Genomic DNA, 19846 nt, shown 5'->3' on the forward strand with positions numbered 1-19846 from the left:
ACCACACAGCAACAACCAGAGTATGTGCAGAACCAGACAGGAGCACCCGTTAACATTGGAGCTCAGCCACAAATGGTTTTTGTTCAGATACCGAAAAATACTGTTTACTCCCAATTTTCTGGCTTTGCAAGTAAGCCATCGCTGGCCCTCGGAATCACACAACTTTGTCTGGGCGTACTATTGGTGATACTTGGCATAACAGCTATCATTGTCTATAGTGGAATGAGTTTCGTTGGCAGTGCAATATGGTGTGGCATATTTGTAAGTGAAAACTTCTTTTTCTTTTAAAGTGGTCATAAGAATGACAAAGGGTATTTTGGATTTTTAATTCATAAAAACAATTCCACTATGTTTATCTACTTGAAAAAACAATGTGACACAGCATATACAAATTCCTTCTTTGTAACAATGAATTGCAAAATATTAAAAAATGTGTCAAATATTTGTTGTTGTACAATAATGAACATTTTTAGCTTTTTGTAATTTATTAAGTGACAAACACAGATTTGGTCAGTGCTATTTCACATGTTTTTCATTGTAGAAATACTTGGTAGAGTTGTTAGTGAAAAAAAAATCTCTAAAATGAAATCCCATTTGTCATCCATAAAGCCACTTTAATATATACACAGAATTTATCTTGTTGTTGTTGTTGCTGCTGCTGCTGTTGTTGTTGTTGCTGTTAACGTTGCTGTTGCTGTGTTACAGCAGTGACAATAACAAGTGTAACATTTGCTCTGTTGGTGGAGACAAAGTCGAGTTATACTACGGTAATTCACACCATAAACAAAGAAACAGTTATATAATTTATCATACACTTGTATTGTTTTACAGCAAGCACCTTTTTAAGTTTGTCTTTGATATGTCAATCGGGGGTGGGAAGTGGGGGATGGATGTTCTCAAAGTAAATGATATATGGCTTGTATATGGATTTTCCATCCTTTTGAGTATGCATTTGATTATCGTTTGTTCTAAAATGGATGTGTAAACTTGGGAGGTTAATTGGTCAAAAATTGGGTCATCTAGTCTTGGTCCAAATTCATCCAATAGTACACCATGGCCATACCAAATTACATCTTGTTCAATTGAAATGGGGGAATATTGTTTGACTCAAATTAGTCTAAAATGAAGTATGGAATAGGGTCTCACACCCCTATCATAATCACCATAACAGTAGATGAGTGCAACATCTCCCCCCCCCCCCCCCATTATTTCAGTTTCACCAGATCATGTATTGGAAATGGATGTATTGGAAGTTTCCCCCAGTTACTACAGTGTTTTTTCCCCTAATTTTAACACTATGATATGTGGACCATGATGCACAAGTGATAACCATGTTTGGATTAATTGTAAATTAACGAATAAATTTGGAAATTTGTTGAATGGTCACAACAAGAATAGCACCGTCATGCCCTAGTGTTGAAGAAGTAGGAGGAAAGGGTAGTACATGGGGAGAAATTGCATTGCTTCAGTAGGTTCAAACTGAGCATCACCCTTCTCACATACAGACATGGTTAAATTTTAATCAAACCCAGTCAGTGCTTCAGTGGCTGGTTCAAACCCAGACAGCAGAGGTGAGAGGCGTACAATCTACCTGCTCGGCCACCGACAACCTATAATGTTATTAAATTATTATTATTATTATATTTAATGACCTGATAATACTCTGTCAAAAGGGTGAAAGTTAGAGTGTTTTCAAGTGGAAACACTTTGAGTTGAGTTTTGAGACTATCTGATTTTCAATGTTTTTCTTTTACTATTAAATGATGTAACTTCCAGACTAGACCTACTTATCAAAGCCAAAATTCCTTGATAAGAACAAATGACAATAGTTTGGAAATAGGAATTATTTTTGGATTACATAAAATTGATAGTGTTTGTTTTTAACCTTCCAGTTCAGTATCACAGGATGTTTTGGTATTGGTGCATCTATAAACAAAGGGAAATGTCTGGTATGTAGAGATAATCATTGTGTTATGATATTGAAAACCATCTATTGAAATTTTCACTTCCTGATAAATTTGTTTTAAAATCAGCAACTGACTGATGGTTAGATGAACGAGCCTTTTGGCACTCTGCTCCATCCCTGGGACTGGGGAATGTTTTAGCAAGTGAATTGAGAGATTGTCATTCAATTGAAACTTATAAATGAAAACTTGGAGTCATCTTTTTAAAGAAAATCTATGTCTGATCATTTTTAACTCTAATGAGGAATGATTTACTTTTTAGCACAACTGAACTGATAATGTGGCCTATCAATCCCAATACTTATTTTTACCATATGCCATTTCATAGTTGCTATGAGCTTGGTTTTGTTGCTAGGCACATATGTGTTCCCCTTTTAAACGTTTATCTGCTTGCATAATCATTGTTGCAATATTTGGCTGTTGCTGTGGGATTTGTCTTGTTGCTAAGCATATTTAACTTCATTTTTTTGTGTGTTTATCCACTTAGGGTGTCTTTACTCAATTTTATATTTCTTATCATAACACCATAAAAATGGTTGGTTGTTCGGTCGGTTAACAGTTAAAGACAAAGTAAAAAAAGTAAGTGTATGAGGACATGTTGGTGATACTTTCATAATTCTACCTGTACAGTCTGAATGACTTAGAAATAACATCTAAAGTTAGAAGCAAACTTTGAACTTTTTGTTTGATTAAATTTCCTGAATCCCGAAATCAACAGATTGAATAAATTTAGGGTCGGTTGTGTATTCAGAAACAGAATCATGGCCGCCCATAGTTGCCCATTGCTGGTGTTCTGTTTACAATATATCTGTTTTGACTTCTTGCTTGGCATGTTTTGATATTTCTTTGCCTGCCTAACTCAAAAAGTTTTTATCTTTGCAAATACAAATGTATTCTGGCATTTGGATGTTGCTAAGGGCATGGCCTTGGTAGTTGACTATAATCATGGGTTTCCCGATACCTAACAATGGTTAAGAATGCAGCTTTTGGGCCAAATTTTATTTTAGCCCCCCTGAGACTTATTTTAAAGATAAAAATTATCAACTTGTATTTTTTTCTTCAAATTAAATGTCCTATATAATGAACAAACCATATGTTTACATGCTTTTCACACGAAAGCCCATATGGCCGTGTACTATGATAAATAATAATTTTATGATTTGATTTGATTTTTCCCAAATGTTAAATCAGATTTATGCCACTTTGGTGTTAAATATCGTGTCAGCCAGCCTAAGTGGTGGATACTTAGTAATAATCACAGTATGTGGCATGGTATTGGAAACTGAATTTTGGTCCTATTATAGTATGGTAAGTAAATTTTAATCTGACCAATATTTGTTTGAGGAGCTCTATAATATTCTATAATATGTACCTTTTTGTTCATATTTGAGTGTCTAGTTCAGGTAGTTAATATGTTTTCCATTGTTTTCCATATGGTCTCTGTGTTATTGGTTTCTTCCCACCAGATGTACAGCCATTATAGTGGGAATTGGAAGAACAGTTTTATATTGTTAAAGTTGATGTTAGTTTCTGCATCCACTATTTCTTAATAGACTTCACAATTTTTACAGTTTTATTTTTTTTTTCCATTACAAACAAAGTTAGGGTAGGTAGTGAAAAACTAGATGGGGTCAGGTAACCGGAGCCAAACATTTTTTTAGGCCTAATTCCACTGTTTTGGACCTAGTATCCTGATATATGACATATTATTGTCATACATCCTTCAGTGTGATTGGTTTAGATCTTGTCATGTGGTATGGACTAATAACATAGTGACCGTAAGTTGCACACAGTGGGCAATATCCCTTTTCTATTTTACCTACGGTGGTATTCATGTAGCAAGGGAGAGTCCTATCAGTGATTTGCTTTGACTATGTCAAGAATATTGCCTTTGATGGCTTTATCCACCAACAATCACCACATTGTTTGTATGAGTTACTAGTCACAACTATTACACTCGATTCTGCTTATATCAAAATCTATGACTGTCCATATCATGTCAGGTTGAACGCAGGTCAATTTTGTATTTCTTTTTCTGGCACAAAAATTTGGAATGGCTTCCCTGTCAACATAAAATGTATTAACTTTTTACGTCATTTCAAACAATATCTACTGGCGCAGTATAACTGATCAACTGCATATTTGTAATTTTAATCATGTGTACATAATACATTATATATTTTGAGTCACATTGAGTACCTTGCTGTGAATTTCTGAATATAAATATGTGAGGGGACAGGCCCTGACTACCTGTAAGCTATTTCCTGACTCCCCATTTACCCACTGTTTTATTTGTTTTGGGGTAAATAAACTGATTATGTTGTATAAAACACTTCTTGTCTGATCTTATTCAGGGAGTTGAAGACATCATTTTATTCTTGTGATGTTATAGTGTGGCAACTACAATGTATTTCCCTCAGCTTTCTGCCTCAGGAAACAGTTGTTACACAAGAGCCCCAGGTTAATTCTTGTCTACTCGTGCAGTCTTACCCAGGCATTAATTATTAGATATTGTCATTTAAGGTTAATTAAAGAATTTGTTATGAAAATCTAATTAATTTGACTCAGGAGTGGCAACAATAATGAATCTTTCAGTCTGCTTTTGTCATTGATGAGTTCATGACATGTTAATTTCCAAAATGATATAAACTTTTTCCTTTCTAGGGTAGCAGATATCTTGTCAATTCTCTTATCATTATCACAGCAATTGCTGAATGTGTTATTGCTGTAATACACTCGTCTCTTTGCTGCCGAGTTGTTTGTTATGGAAGGCAACAATACACCACTCCTGTAAGTATACACTTATTCACTGCAGATAAGAGTCATCCTCAAAGTCAATGCATAGGAGTTATGATATTTCACTACAGGCACAAAGAAATATGGAGTAGATTTTGACAAATCAAATCAGCTGTTTTTAATAAACTTCGATGTTTGAAAGATAAAATGTATTACTTTAATTCACTTTTACGTATCAGTACAGCGTTGGCATCAACCTGAAATTAGGTGGACATGAAGCATGAGAGTTCTACTAGATTCAGATCAATGGTAATTCATTACTGATAGATGAAAGTGAACAAAAGTAAAATTAATTTTATCTCATTTTTAACACTGGTAATCCATTTGTTCTCATGACAAGAAAGTTTCAAATAAATTGAAAACAGGAATTTGGCATTTATTTAGGATAATTGTGAGTTTCATTTTCAAAAAGTACATTTTCTTGTCCTTTCTCCTAACCCAGGTGTACTATGCCACTCAACCAGGTGTACCACAACAACAGGCAATCATGACAACAACTGGAGCACAGGTGATCATACCACATCCAGGGCAGATGATGATGCAACCTGCAGGACAGATGATGATGCCACCTCCAGGGCAGGCAATGGTGACAACTGTGCCACAAGGTGGTCAGGTGAACAGTGGCCAGGCATTGGGTAAGTTGATGACAAATGTAAGTCACTGTTTTTCATTTTTTATTTCTGTGTTACTGATTGATAAAGACAAAAATATCTCAATACCTGTTTCTTGGCTTCCATGTTTAATGTTTGTGATGTATCAATGTCTCAATATAAAGTGCAAAATTGTTTCTATATGGTTATCACTGCTTCACTTTGATACATAATGAACTGTTATTATCTTTATATAGCTAATCAGTCAGTGCAGGATACCAGCCATGCAGCCAACAACTACCAGCATACTCGGGGTCAGTGAATCAAAAGGGTCAAGACTGCAAACAAGAAGGTCAACCTATATAGCCGGCAATCTTTCCATGAACCAAACACAGAAGTGGACTATCTACCACATACATACCGGCTTTTGCACTCACAAACTCTTGCCCGACCAAATCTCTTGATACCACATAAATTTCACTTACTCCTACTGGTATAGAACTGTTCTGATTTGAAATTAAGGCTTTTTGCACTTCTTCATGGGGTTATCATTTGTGATTGGATGATACAGAACTGTTAGCTCTTCCAAATAGTAATCATGTGGCAACCTTTCAAGTATGGTTAGATGTCTCCAGTGAGGATTTTCCAATATCGAGAGGTGTTAATTAAGAGAAGTTAATGAATGCTAGTGCGTGTATGGATGTCCCCCACAAAAAACAATCAAATTGAATTGGGACTTCTGTCCAAATTCCTGTTCATGGGAACTGAATGAAAAACTGCTCTTGTGCAACCATGACTTCTGTCAACGATAACCATGCATTGAAACTTTACAAATGTGATTAGCAAAATAAAATGTATATATTATGTATAATGTTTATTTGTTGAACACCAAATGTTATGGGCATTTTAATCTTGAGTGGCAAGATATTTTATTTCATGTTAAATTAGCATAATATTTATATATTAGATTTTAAATGTTGAGATGAATGTGTGTAAAGGTACTACTTCTTTTCAAATTAAATTGAGTTCCATATAGTAAGGGGTGAGATCAATAGTTCAATGTAGTATAAAAAACTAAATTCTTTTACTTGGGCCTCAGAACCCCAACCCACCCCACCACACCCCCTTCTAATTAAATTGGCAAAAATTGAAAATTGTTTCAAACCACACAATCAATTTCAAATCAGTATGTATTAGTATGTGTCAATAGTTCACACCATGTGATACAATCTAAGCCAATCACTGAAGGCTGTATCAAAACAATGTGTTATAAAGACTTATAGTATATATATTTAGAATATCATATATATATATATTATCTTAAAATATACATAAAATGTAAGTAATCTGTAACTGAATATCGCATGTTGGAATTAAGGGCTGATTAAAATCTGATGTGGTGAATATGGCTTGATTTCTTTATTTACCTAAATATCCTTCATTTATTGTCGTTTTCTTTCCTGTTTCGTTGTCCCGGGAGAGATGTCACCTTCCCATGATCACTCCCGGAACAAACCAAAAGAAAAAATGAAAACAAACAAAGAAATTTAGGTAAATAAAGAAATTGAGCCAAGGCAGTGGTCACTCCCGGAACAAACAAAAAAAAAAAAAAACTACACTAAAGGAAGGAAATTGAGGTAAATAAAGAAATCGAGCTGTATTCAATACATCAGATTTTAATCAAATTTGGGCACACTATGGTGCAGGCAGTAATGAAAATAAAATATTAATGTTGAAGTTCTTTTTATAGAACAAGTATAGTCTTGTACGAATTATTCAGCTTGAGTGGTTTACGTCATAGGTATTTATTATTTTATGATATTAATTATTTATAATTATTGATTTAGATATATTTATTTCATGTTAGTAATTAGTTATAATTATTCATTTACATGTATTTCATGTTAAGTAATTATTTATAATTATTGATATACATATATTTATTTCATGTTAAGTAATTATTTGTAATTATTGATTTACATATATTTATTTCACTTTTAAAAAAATTGTAAAGGTGTAATTTGAAAACTTATGTTAGAGGTATTAATGGGTTACAAAAATCAAAAATAAACTCGTCAGTATTGTATATAACCTTAATGACTTGCTGCATTTTATTATATCAAGCTTAAAGTTGGGCTCTTGAAAAGTGATTGTAATGGTATGTATCAACCCAGCTGTATATATGGGGACCTGGTAGGATAGAGGTTACAGTGTGAATGCTTTCATCCTATACGTTGTTGAAATTGGCAGTAGGGATGGGTCATCCTGTCTTGAAAATTTTGGATTGGGGGAGGAGAGTCATTGATAAGTGTTTTAATCCGGCGGTGGTGGCAGTCTCTGGATGGGTAGGTACCCATGCTTGTTAGTGAAATTTCATATGTTGCCTTTTTCCCGGAATATTTTAGTGAATTTGGGAGAAAGTCACTGCAAAAAACACACCCCCTTTTTCCCAAAATCCGGGAGGTTTTACCTTCAAGGACACCTACAATCCATACACTGCACATACACTGCCCTAATGTTTAAATACTAGTATTTACAATAGCAAGTGTGCTGACCATCCTACGTACCTCAAGTACTACGTAGTCTTTTTTACGATTTTAACGGAGCTAGATGGCCGACGAAAAACATCCCCAGTTCCGTGAAATTTCTAACAAGCATGCGTACTCACTTCGTCTGGGACTGCCACCACCGAGGTTTTAATCCACTTATAACAATGACTTTGTCTGAAGTGTGGTATTTGTTTTTGTCCCAGTTTCTTACCTATATTCTTTAATATTACTACACCTTGAGTAGCGTTCAAACTTAACTCTACAAAACATATGTATGACATTGTACATGTACTATTATGGGGGGGGGGGAGGGTTAAGATGTTTTAGAATTTAAGTGATGGAGGGGGGGGGGGGGTGTCAGCCAGTTTTCGGTCAACAGAGTGGGTGGTTCGGTCAGTGGCGTTTTGTCAACCCAATGGAAAAAGATAACACCATATTATAGTTGCCGTCAACGTTTTCCAAGACAACGAATTGGCAATTGTAAATATTAGATAACTATAAGATATTTTGTCAATCTAATTTCGTTTAATATAAGTATCGACATTAGACAACACCACAGGATATATAGGTGCTGTCTTCCTCAGTTTTCTAAGACAACGAAATCGCCGATAAATTAATATCGGATAAGTTGGAGATTAATTTTCGTCTACTATCGAAATTAGACAAGACCATATGATTGACTCCGTCTTCCTTAAAAGCGTAATCGCCGATGAATATCGGATATTTTGTAAATCTTATATCGTCGAGTCTCAAAATTAGAAAGATTTTTTTTTGTCTAACTTCGATATTAGAGTATCCGATGATTATCAAAGATGTTAATTGGTTCATAAAAAGGAGAGAAGAAAAGACTGATCTAAGTTATTTCTATAATATATAATCAGCACTGTCCTTATGTGGATACCAAATCTCTGTTTTTGATCATGATGGGTGAAAGGTTTGAGTGGCTGGCTTTGAATCTGGTTGCAGGTTCGAGCCCCATCCTGATGCATGACATTTATTGTTTCTATGGCTACAGTCCTTGGGCAAGATTTGAACCACGACTGTGCCTCAGTTAACCCAGTGGTATACTTAATTGGGGACCTGGTAGGATAGAGGTTGCAATGCGAATGCTTTAATCTTATGTGCATATAAAAGGCTGCAATGGATTGTATGCTCCCCAGGGAGTTAAGGAAAGTATAAAGGGCCTTGCGGGGGGGGGGGGGGGTAGTGTTTGTTCGTTGGTTTGTTGTCGTTTACTCATGTATCTACTCATTTGTCGGTTTATTTTATTTATTTGTTTCTGTTTGTGTTAACTTGTTTGTTTACTTGTTTGTTTGTATTTGTAAACAAAACTAACTGAGCCTGAGCTCCCTGTGGTGAGATCTTGAAAGTGAAAGCCGGAAGTCACATTGACAAGCTACATTGACAAGCCATTTTACGCATGCGCATATTTACTCGCTAATGAAATTTGTATAGATCTGAGACAGTGAGAGTGATTTTGACAGCAGTTTCGTGAAGTTCATGAGTGTCTAGTTGGTTTGATGGCCTGGTTGTGGTACGTACATGTATTTTAAGTGTATTTGTTTACAAACAAGGACATACCCATCCCGCCGGGGAAGGAGAGGGTAGTAGTAGTACAGTTTAATAATAAAGAAGATGAAATAATACGTTGCTATTTGGTGTTTTAAGGTAGAATGGAAGCATTTGTGGAGTTCCGTCTGATTTATTTGTTGGTAAATGTCTAGGGACGAGAAATATCTCGCGGTGGCAGTAGCCGTTCCAGTGAGGGCGGGCTACTGACACCGGGGAGGTACTAGACACCCCGTATAATAATATAGGGAGTGTCGTACATTTTGGTGTCCTTCGAACCTAAAATAAATGACAACAAACGTTTTACTCGCCAGACTGTGTTTTAAAACACAATTCAATTTTAATTTGGAACCGTACATCTACCCTTGGAGTTATTATACTGACTACCCAAGGACATATTTCAAACCTTCTTGATCTAACCTACTACGTCATGTACTATGTCATGCTGTTGTTATGTGTAATTACAACAATCTTCTATCAACTGTATCCTTTAGCCTGTCTCAATATGTGCTAAAACTAAACTACTTTCAGCAAGTTTCCCTATTGATCAGTGTAATCTTTCACTCCTTGATGTTTAATTGTAAATTGATAGGACCATGGTTGTCTTGTCACGTACTCCACAGATAATATGACACACATACACTCACACACATATATAAACTCAGATGGACTGACACCGCCAACATTTGTTGTTATTAGAACACAATACAACTAGAACACAATACATGTACAACATTGCAACTTTGTGTATTATACCAAATTAGATATCCCAGTGTTGATATCATGAAGACTCTACTTAAAACTCCACTGGTGAAATGTACACTAATTAAACATGAAGGAGTGAAAGATTACACTGTGATCAATAGAGAATCTTACTGCTAGTAGGTAGTTTTAGCACAGCTTGAGACAGGCTAAGAGATACAGTTGGTAGAAGATCATTGTAAATAATTTAATCCGTAGATCTTGTTTACAGAATTAGTACTTGCAACAATGAGTACCACACAGCAACAACTACAGTATGTGCAGAACCAGCCAGGAGCACCTGTTAACATTGGAGCTCAGCCACAAATGGTTTTTGTTCAGATACCGAAAAATACTACTTCCTCCCAACTGTCTGGCTTTGCAAGTAAAACATCCTTGGCCCTCGGAATCACTCAACTCTCTCTTGGCGTACTATCAGTGATACTTGGCATAACAGCTATCATTCTCCTTACTGGATTGGGTGTGATTGGAAGTGGAATATGGTGTGGCATATTAGTAAGTGAAAACTCATCATTTGCTTTTAAAGTGGCTATATGAATGATAAATCGGTATTTTTTTTAAATTTTTAATTCATAAAAGAATTCTACTATGTTTATCTACTTGCAAAACAATGTGACACAGCTAGCATATACAAATTCCTTCTTTGTAACAATAGATTACAAAATATCTTAAAATGTGTAAAAAAAAATTTGGTGTTGCATGTACAATGACAAACTTTTTTTACACATTTTTTTAAAGTAGGTTTTTCAAGTAGAAAACATAAGAGTTGTCTTATGAATAAGAATTTTCAATTAAATACCAATTTATCATCCAGTTGGCCACTGTAACGGTGTACATGGAGTGAATTGATCTTGTTGTAGCTGTTAGGATGACCCTATTTTTAATAATGTTTCTCATTACTTTTTCATGGCAACTATGGGTCGGACGGTTGATTTAAACAAAAAAAATCACAATTTTGAATTATACTTTACACAGTAACATGACAGTCACAAACCATTAGCGGTCCAAGTGCAACAAACCCGCGGGCTTGCCTGGCGAAAACGGGTGTCATAAAAGTTGTTTGCATCTCTAAAGCTGTTTGTAGCATTACTTATAATAGCCTAATAAATTGATAACAACTGATATAAGACGGAGATAAGGTTTGCCTCAATTGACTCACTCCTTAGAAATGATCTTACGCTGTGAACTACACTTTTACAGCTGTTTAGTTGTGTTATGTAAGAGCCCATCATCACATGTGTAAATATTGGTACTCTTTGATAACAAGTCCACTTGCTTGGCTAATGGCTTGTCCCAGTAATGACAAAAAAAAACCAATGATGTAAATTACTGTACACTATATATATCTTTGATATATCAAATACCCAAAACATTATTGCATACCTTCATGCAAATGATATGCAAATGAGGACATGAATCATTTGTTCTACACGAAAGTGTGCGATAACATATATAGTAGCATTTTTACAAAAATTTGTTGTTTTGGATAAACCAATGTAATAATAACAGAACCCCATTCTGCGTGAGTGTCAGTGGGAGTGTCAGTGTGGGTACTCTGGGGTATTTGCCATTGTGCTTGCAGTGTTTTCTGCTATACTTCACAGCAAATACTCCAAGTATGCCACACTTGCACTCATACGTCATGGGGTTCTGTTATGATATTATGATATAAATTCCAGATTGGACATACTTGTCAAAATCCAAATCCTTTGATAACACACAATTAATAAAAGTTTGTAAAAAGAAAGTGTTTTTGGATTATAAAAATTGACAATCTTTTTTTTTTAACCTTTCAGTTCTGCATCACAGGATGTCTTGGAATTGGTGCATCTAAAAACAAAGGGAAATGTCTGGTATGTAGAGATTATCATTGTGTGATATTTAATTAAAAAACATCCATCAATATGTTCAATTCCTGATAAATTTGTTTAATATCAGTAACTATTGATGTTAGATTGATGAGCTTTTTCGCACTATGCTTCATAGTTATGGAGTGTTTTACCAAGTGAACAGAGACTTTGTAATTCAATTGACACTTATAAACAAAAACACAAAACTCATCTTTCTTAAGAAAGTCTATGTCTGATAATTATTTTATCTAATGAAGAATGATCTACCTTTTTATCTGTAGCTTGTGATATTTGTCACGCTGTATTTTTACATGTATTGATTTTGTCTGACTTTCTCTCCTTTTTATCTTTTTTTTTCATATTGTACAACACCTCTCAGCAAATTTAATTGATAAATTGGTACTTTATAATAAAGATCAGTTTGTCGTTATTACAACATCTATTAACACCTAGATTATCATGGACATTTGTATTATAGCAACCCCCCCCCCCCCCCCCCACACACACACACACACACACATTGTACGTACACAACAAATTAATTTTCAGGGCTTGAAATTAACTTTTTTCTTTCGTAGTCCTGGTGGGCTATCAATTTCAGAAGGTGGTAGCCCAAGGATGGTGACCAAATGTCGCATATGAATTGAAAACAGAGTTCCTCTACTAGAAATATGCTTGTTATTAAAGTACTTTCATTTCTGTAAATCTCACATCCTTTAAATCATTGCATAATCAGTGGTAGCCTGAGTGGGCTACCAGCTACACATTATATATGATAGCCCCATGACAAGAATTGGTAGTGTGTGGACACGGGACTATACTGTTACTTTTGAGCCCTGATTTTCCACCTTCACCCAAAGAGGAATGCATTCCTTCAAAAAAGTCTTCACTATCAGCATTAGTTATTGCTGATGTACAAAAACACAGATGAATTAATAACACAACTAAATATTGCAAGCAAATTTGATTAAGATTCATCAAATATTTACTAATATCTATAGTACAAATATAACTAAATAATTTCTGTCTTGGCACCTACAGAAGCAGACTTTCTCAAGGAATCTAACTTAGCAAAATGGCAGATACATGTACAGCTTTTCAGTAAATGTAAATGTAAATGTTCTTTCTATACACACAAGGATGGAAATACAGGTTCTACCATTGCAGTGCATACAATGTACATGCTGCAAATATATGAAGTATAATCCAATATGCTATATTCTGGTGTTCTACCTACCTTGCAGTCATTTTTGAAAGGAGTGTCATAAGAGAGCATCACATTGAAGGTAAAATGAGGGCTAAAATCACATGGAAGTTATGACAGTATATGACCTAAACAATTCCATGAGTTCCTGAAAATTAGCTGATCTGAGATAAAGATTGTAAAATATGCTGGCTGATTGAGAATGCATTGCTGTGAAACTCTGGGAAATGGTGATTTTTTTCCCAAAGGAGGCTATATACCAGTAATATACCCAATTATCATAGCTCACACTATGGGTTGAGATGATGTTTTCTAACAGCATACCTAGTGGCAAAACTCTGCGATCTTTTGTCTTTCTGATAACTGGCATATGGTTTATTCAACAGCTAGCGTTCTCCCTGATAGATGACAGACAATATGCAGCTGATTTGCATATCAGTGCATAAGAAATTTGCATATTGCATAATGTATACACATCTTGAGCATGGAACCTCAAACTTACATGCTTACAAATAGTCCTCACGTATGCCATTTCAATCTGACGTCAACAGAATACTTTGAAGTACAGCAGAAACCTGCAAAGCATGGCAGCCTTGGTGGCAAGGATGTATCAACTAACCAAACACTCATGCAGTGAAAGATATTGAATAATGTACAATGTACTTTTCACAATCAGTGAAAAGTCTAGTCTAGTGCTATCCATGGCATCGAATCTCGAGTCAAAATCTCTCTTTATGTCTAGCTCAATGAGGTCCTGAGATGAAATTTCAAATTCAAGCCACCTGCACAGTCATTTAACATCATGTCTTTGTTAAACAATCACAGAATTCTACCCAAGTTATAAGTTGGTGTTTATTGAGGCCAGTTACATGTATGTATTGTCCAAATATGGTACCGTAATGACCAAATATGGACAGGTATATTTGTTAGCTTAGGATGCTGCTTATACACTGTTTTCATCATTCCAACACTTGGGGGTTTACTCATTTGCATGAACAACTATTGGTTCATGATTTCTCATTGAGCTAAGATGGGGTCAGAGATGATTCGATACCACGTTAGTCTCTAGACTGTAATAACTCAGAGTGTATATCAGTGTCCGTAATACCTGTATCAACATGTTGCTACTACAGTTTCACTTTGTGTCTATAAAGTAAGGATGACCCTATTTTCTTTTGTTTCTCATTACCCAACTGACATCAAAATAAAAAAATATTTTTATTTTGTCCCTCCCTTAATATTTTGTGGAACAGTGCCCTCTTTGGCAAGAACAAGCAAGTGTCTGGACTGTCGATGTCATCGAAAGTCATAACAGACATAACACTTGTTCACAAAGAGAGCATTTTTCTTTCATAACATGTTAGTGAAGTAAGTTATTCAAGTGTGAGGGGGGGGGGGGGGGGGTGAGAACACGACAATTGTGTAGAGATGCAGGGAAAGGGCGTGTTACCAGGAGCCCAATAACATAAAGATTGAGAAGAAGAAAATGAGATGCAGAGAAACATGAAGATGATTTTTTTACTTAAAGCGACTGACCAATCCACAGTTGCCATGAAAAAGTAATGAGAAACAAAAAAAAATTAGAAATAGGGTCACCCAAAGCTGAAAGCTAGCTCACCACAGTTATAAATTGACTTTCTACATGTACATATCTGCTAATAAATTCTAAGTTTATTAATTTATTTGATTTTTTTTCCTGATGTTGAATTAGATTTGTGCCACTTTGGTGTGTAGTATCTTGTCGGCTTCTCTAAGTGGTGGGTATTTAATAGTAATCACGGCAATTGGCATGATATTTGAAGATGAATTTGGTTGGTCTGATTACAGTCTGGTTAGTAAATTTAAATCTGATTAATATTTGTTTGAAAAGCTCATGCAATTTACTATAATATATATATACCATTTTAGAGGGTATATTAATTCCATTGTTTTTGACCTAGTAATAGTATACATATATGTATTCTATTCTTATCCTGAATTGTAACATTGTTTTTCATATAGCCTTCAGTGATTGGTTTAGATCGTGTCACATTCAACATAGTATGGACTAATTATACAAAAAAACTTGATAGCAAGGACAGTATCACAATTTATTGCCTACCCAAGGCCCTCATGGCCAGGCAATAATTGTTAAATATTGCCAATTAAACTTAATTAATGTAAATTTCAGTCAGACTGCTTGTGTTCAAGTGTTGACATAATCATTAAATATTTCAGTTGTTTTTTTTCCCTTTTTTTCTAGGGTAGCAGACATTTTGTCAATGGGCTTATTGTTACCGTAGCAATAGCTGAATGTATCATTGCTATAATACACTCATCTATTTGTTGTCGAGCTGTTTGTTGTGGAAGGCAACAATACAATGCTCCTGTAAGTATACAGATACTTGTAGAGTCTGACATCCTCATAGAAAAAATGTTCAAAATATTTGTTATTTGTACAACTTTTTACTGTTTTTAGCTTTTTGTAATTCATTAAGTTACAAATGCAGTAGAGTTGTTTTAAGAATTAAAAAATCCAAAATAGATATGTATACCCATTTGTCATCCATTATGGCCACTTTAACCCTAATAGCATTGACTCGTAGAAGTCCATAGGATTAGTTTCTGTCTGTGTGTTCATCAGACAGGCGTTTGTATATTTTCAAACTTGGAACAAAGATGAACAATTTATAGGCTGTGCAAAACGTGAAGCTCATAAACCACTCCATATATTGCATTGAATTGAAAACAGCAAGGCAGAGATATATGTAGGATAATGGGCAACATGAACATGAATATTATCTTTTCCCCTCTCCTAACCCAGGTGTACTATGCTGCTCAACCAGGTGTACCACCACAACAACAACAGATGATCATGACAACAACTGGGGGACAGGTAATGATACCACCTGCAGGGCAGATGATGATGCAACCTGCAGGACAGATGATGATGCCACCTCCAGGGCAGGCAATGGTGACAACTGTGCCACAAGGTGGTCAGGTGAACAGTGGTCAGGCATTGGGTAAGTTGATTTCATTACTCTTTGTCATGCTATTATTAATTCATGTGATTGATGGATCCATTCGATAAGCTTCAAATTGTATGTTTGTTTGTTTAGGTCATATGCATAATTAATCCTCCAGTTATGTATGGCTCATAATGACACTTGAAAAAATAATAGTACACATTTTTTAATTGCCTTTCCACAATGGATGTCATGATTACCGCACCATTGATAAAATTCTTAATACTCCAGGTGCAGACAAATAGCAGCATAACAACCCTATATAATTTCCTCATCTCCATAGAGAGCATACAGGCAACCTCTGCAAACAGGCTTAAATCCTTCAAATAGTAAACCTTGTCCTATGCGGGTTCCTGTTTTTATATACAATTAGGTTGACCCTCAAGGACTGCACTGAACAGTGAATGAGGAACAAGTTTCAAATGCTGTTTCTTGGCAATCATGCGTGATGTATGTGCTATATCACTATCTTAATGTACATGTAAATTGTGTAACATTTTTCTATGAATATTACGAACTGCTTCAACGTAATACATAATGAACTTTATTATTTTTATATAGGTTATCAGCCAGGATACCAGCCATACAGCCAACAACCACCAGCGTACCAAGCACAAGTGAATCAACAGGGTCAAGACTACAAACAAGGTCAACCTATATAACCAAGCTTTCCAGGAATCAAACACAGAAGCAGAATATCAACAACATGCCAGCTTTTGCATTCACAAACTCTTGCCCTAACATATGACCCAACTCCTCTGATACTGTGTACCCATTATATTTATTTCCACTTACTCCTATTATGGTAGTTTCGACTTGAAATTAAGGAATTTTGCACTTCTTCATGATTAGTAGGTGACGCCAAATTGTTTGCTTCACCCACTAACAATCACAACAAATACAAGAGGAAACCCTTTCAAGTGTGGCTGGATGTCTTATGTGAGGATTATCCAATATTAAAAGGTGTTAAAATGAACTAACAAATAGTGTAAACTTGCATGGATGGCCCCCCCAAAACGGGGATGGGATCGGGACTAAATTCTGTCCCCACTCCTGTTTGTGAGAGCCATATGAAAGACTGCAATTGTGGAACCATTGATGTTGGTCAGTGGTAATTATGTGTTGAAATTTTTACAAATGTGATTAGCAAAGCAGAATATATCATTATGTATAATGTATCTTCGCAGTGGGAAGTCATGGTCATATTGATTGTGAGTGGAGAGATATTTAATGTCATGTCAAGTAGTATAATATTTATATATATATTAGACTTTACATTTATATGTGAATGCATAAAGGTAACACTTCGTTTCAAATTCAAGTGACTTCCACATAGTAACCATAAGTGTTGTTAATCATTCAGACCTTCATAGACTAAGATATGTCGTATGTCGTGTTGATTTAAATTCTTTTTCTGAATGGATGTGAGATATGTTCTGTCCTGCTCTCGACAGTCTAATCTTTGGAAGAGGTTGGCCAAAATGTGAGGGTGATATAGTATATTTTACAGCCTATCATCTTCACTGCACTGTATGGTTATGTCGTTGATTTACATAACGCAAGTCATTCTATCCAATCACGATCTTTGTAGCCTAATGTTACTACACCATAAGGTTATTAGTGTATTTATTAACATTCCCAAGCAATAAAATTCATTAATTCTCTCCAAACTTTGCCATATGAAAGCTTCCTCTTCCTTTTGAAATGATAAAGTTAGGGGTTCACCATCTTGTGTGCAAGGAAACTATCAATCTTTTATTTTCCACATACAGTATTAAATAACGCAGTATTCGACGGCCATATTGGATTCTAAAATAACTGAATTTTAATATCATTTTGACCTCTAGTTAAAAAAATTGTATGGTGACCCCTGATTTTCATGATTTTAATTGAGCTTAAAATAGGTTGTCTTGAACATACTTACAGCACAAGTTTAAAGAGTTTAGTTCTACAGTTCACAGTAAAATATGGTAGGTTTGGAGATTATCCCTTCAAAATTATATTAAATGAGGGCACCCTCATACAGCGTGTCATATAGATGAATTATATGATTGTGTATTTAGATAAAGTTTTAAAGATTCAATAGCTGCAACTAGAACAATTTTTTGTTAGGTACAATAACTTGTAATTACTGAACACCATTGCAATATTCACCTGTGGCTGACATTGTTTTGGAGCGATATGCATGATAAATCAAGTCAAATTAATTTTTGGGTCAGCATCCAAAAATCAGCACCCACAACAGTGATCATGATTATAACATGTTTCTGTATAATGCTTGTGGATAATATTGACCACCGAGTAACATTATACAAGGTCTAATTATTATATTGGTATCTTATTGTGGTTGTCTGATCAAATATGATACTCCAATTACAACCATACCATCGTCACAAACCATGGCCTCTTTTACAGCACCATCCATTATGTTATTTTGAAGTTCGCGGAAGAAATAACAGCTCTGGTTTGTGAGAATGAAACCACATACATGTAGCACACGGTCACAGATTCAAAACTGAGCCTTTGTTGAAGATTTAAAATTGCCACTACACTACATACAGATAATATTGACCACTAATTAACAGATACAATTATTATATCATTTTATAAGTAACTGACCAATTTTTAGTGAACATATCTTTGGTTATTGATGAAAAAAAAATATCCTAGTTGCAGCTAGTGCAGGTTTAAGATGTGTAATACTGTAAATAATATGGTGCAGCAGCAATTAAATATCAAATGTTAGAAGGAAGGTCACACTGTGATGCAAGCAGAAATAGTAATTTTAATATTTAAGTTGTTTTTGTGGTAGAACAGGTATTGTCATGTAGAAATATATTATTGAGTTTTTTAATATACTTTGTAGGATGGTATTTATTTTTTTATGTGATGTTTATATATTTGTAATCATTAATTTGTATTTTAGTAAGGCAAGACCATATGTAGCAAGTAGTCTTTTGTGTATTTTGTAATTGCTATCGCTATAGCATATTTTAGCAATTTATTTAGTACATATATTTATTACACTTTTCAGAAAATTCAAGTATGTATTGTAATTGTGAAACTTAAGATGAGTTTTTTATGGGTTAAGAAAATCAGTAATAAACGTAATGTTTGTAACCTGAGTGATATGTTGCATTGTATAATATTGAGGATAACTTTGGGCTTTTGAAAAATGATTATAATGGTTACTGTCAACCTGCTGTATATATCGGGACCATGTTAGGATATCGGGTACAATGTGAATGCTTAAATCCTATACGCTAACAAAGACTGCACTGGATTGTGCAGTTCTGTACCAGGGGTAATAATTGTAAAGTGCTTTGACCACATTGTAAGTGATATATAACAATGAACATTATTATTTCGTATCGTCTTTATTATGATTATGATGATGATTATCGTGCTCTTTCAATTTTTGAAGAGCCCAGTCAAATGGCCCAACCAATGAGCCCAGCCCAACAGCTCAGCAGCGCGCGCAGCCAGGTGCTGGGATATGCCTAGTCTATCAGCTAGCCCTCGGATGTTCTTCCGATAAAATACGACACACAGCCGAA

The 19846-nt window shown here is 35.0% G+C and overlaps 1 protein-coding gene across 2 annotated transcripts; it reads left to right on the plus strand.

The window, feature by feature from the left end:
* The first annotated feature begins 9340 nt into the window (after positions 1-9340).
* LOC144441054 (uncharacterized) lies at positions 9341-17619 on the plus strand. 2 transcript variants are annotated; one of them, XM_078130571.1, is made up of 7 exons: positions 9341-9433; positions 10442-10725; positions 12027-12083; positions 14996-15115; positions 15527-15652; positions 16088-16286; positions 16851-17619. In XM_078130571.1, the coding sequence occupies exons 2-7, from the start codon at positions 10459-10461 to the stop codon at positions 16949-16951; spliced, it is 870 nt and encodes a 289-aa protein (XP_077986697.1). In that variant the 5' UTR covers positions 9341-9433; positions 10442-10458; the 3' UTR covers positions 16952-17619. The 2 variants fall into 2 exon arrangements, with proteins under 2 accessions (XP_077986697.1, XP_077986698.1); XM_078130572.1 differs by having other exon boundaries at positions 9344-9433; positions 10429-10725.
* Positions 17620-19846: the final 2227 nt, after the last annotated feature.

The sequence above is a fragment of the Glandiceps talaboti genome, chromosome 10 (assembly GCF_964340395.1).
Source record: "Glandiceps talaboti chromosome 10, keGlaTala1.1, whole genome shotgun sequence".
NCBI classification, from domain to species: Eukaryota; Metazoa; Hemichordata; class Enteropneusta; family Spengelidae; genus Glandiceps; species Glandiceps talaboti.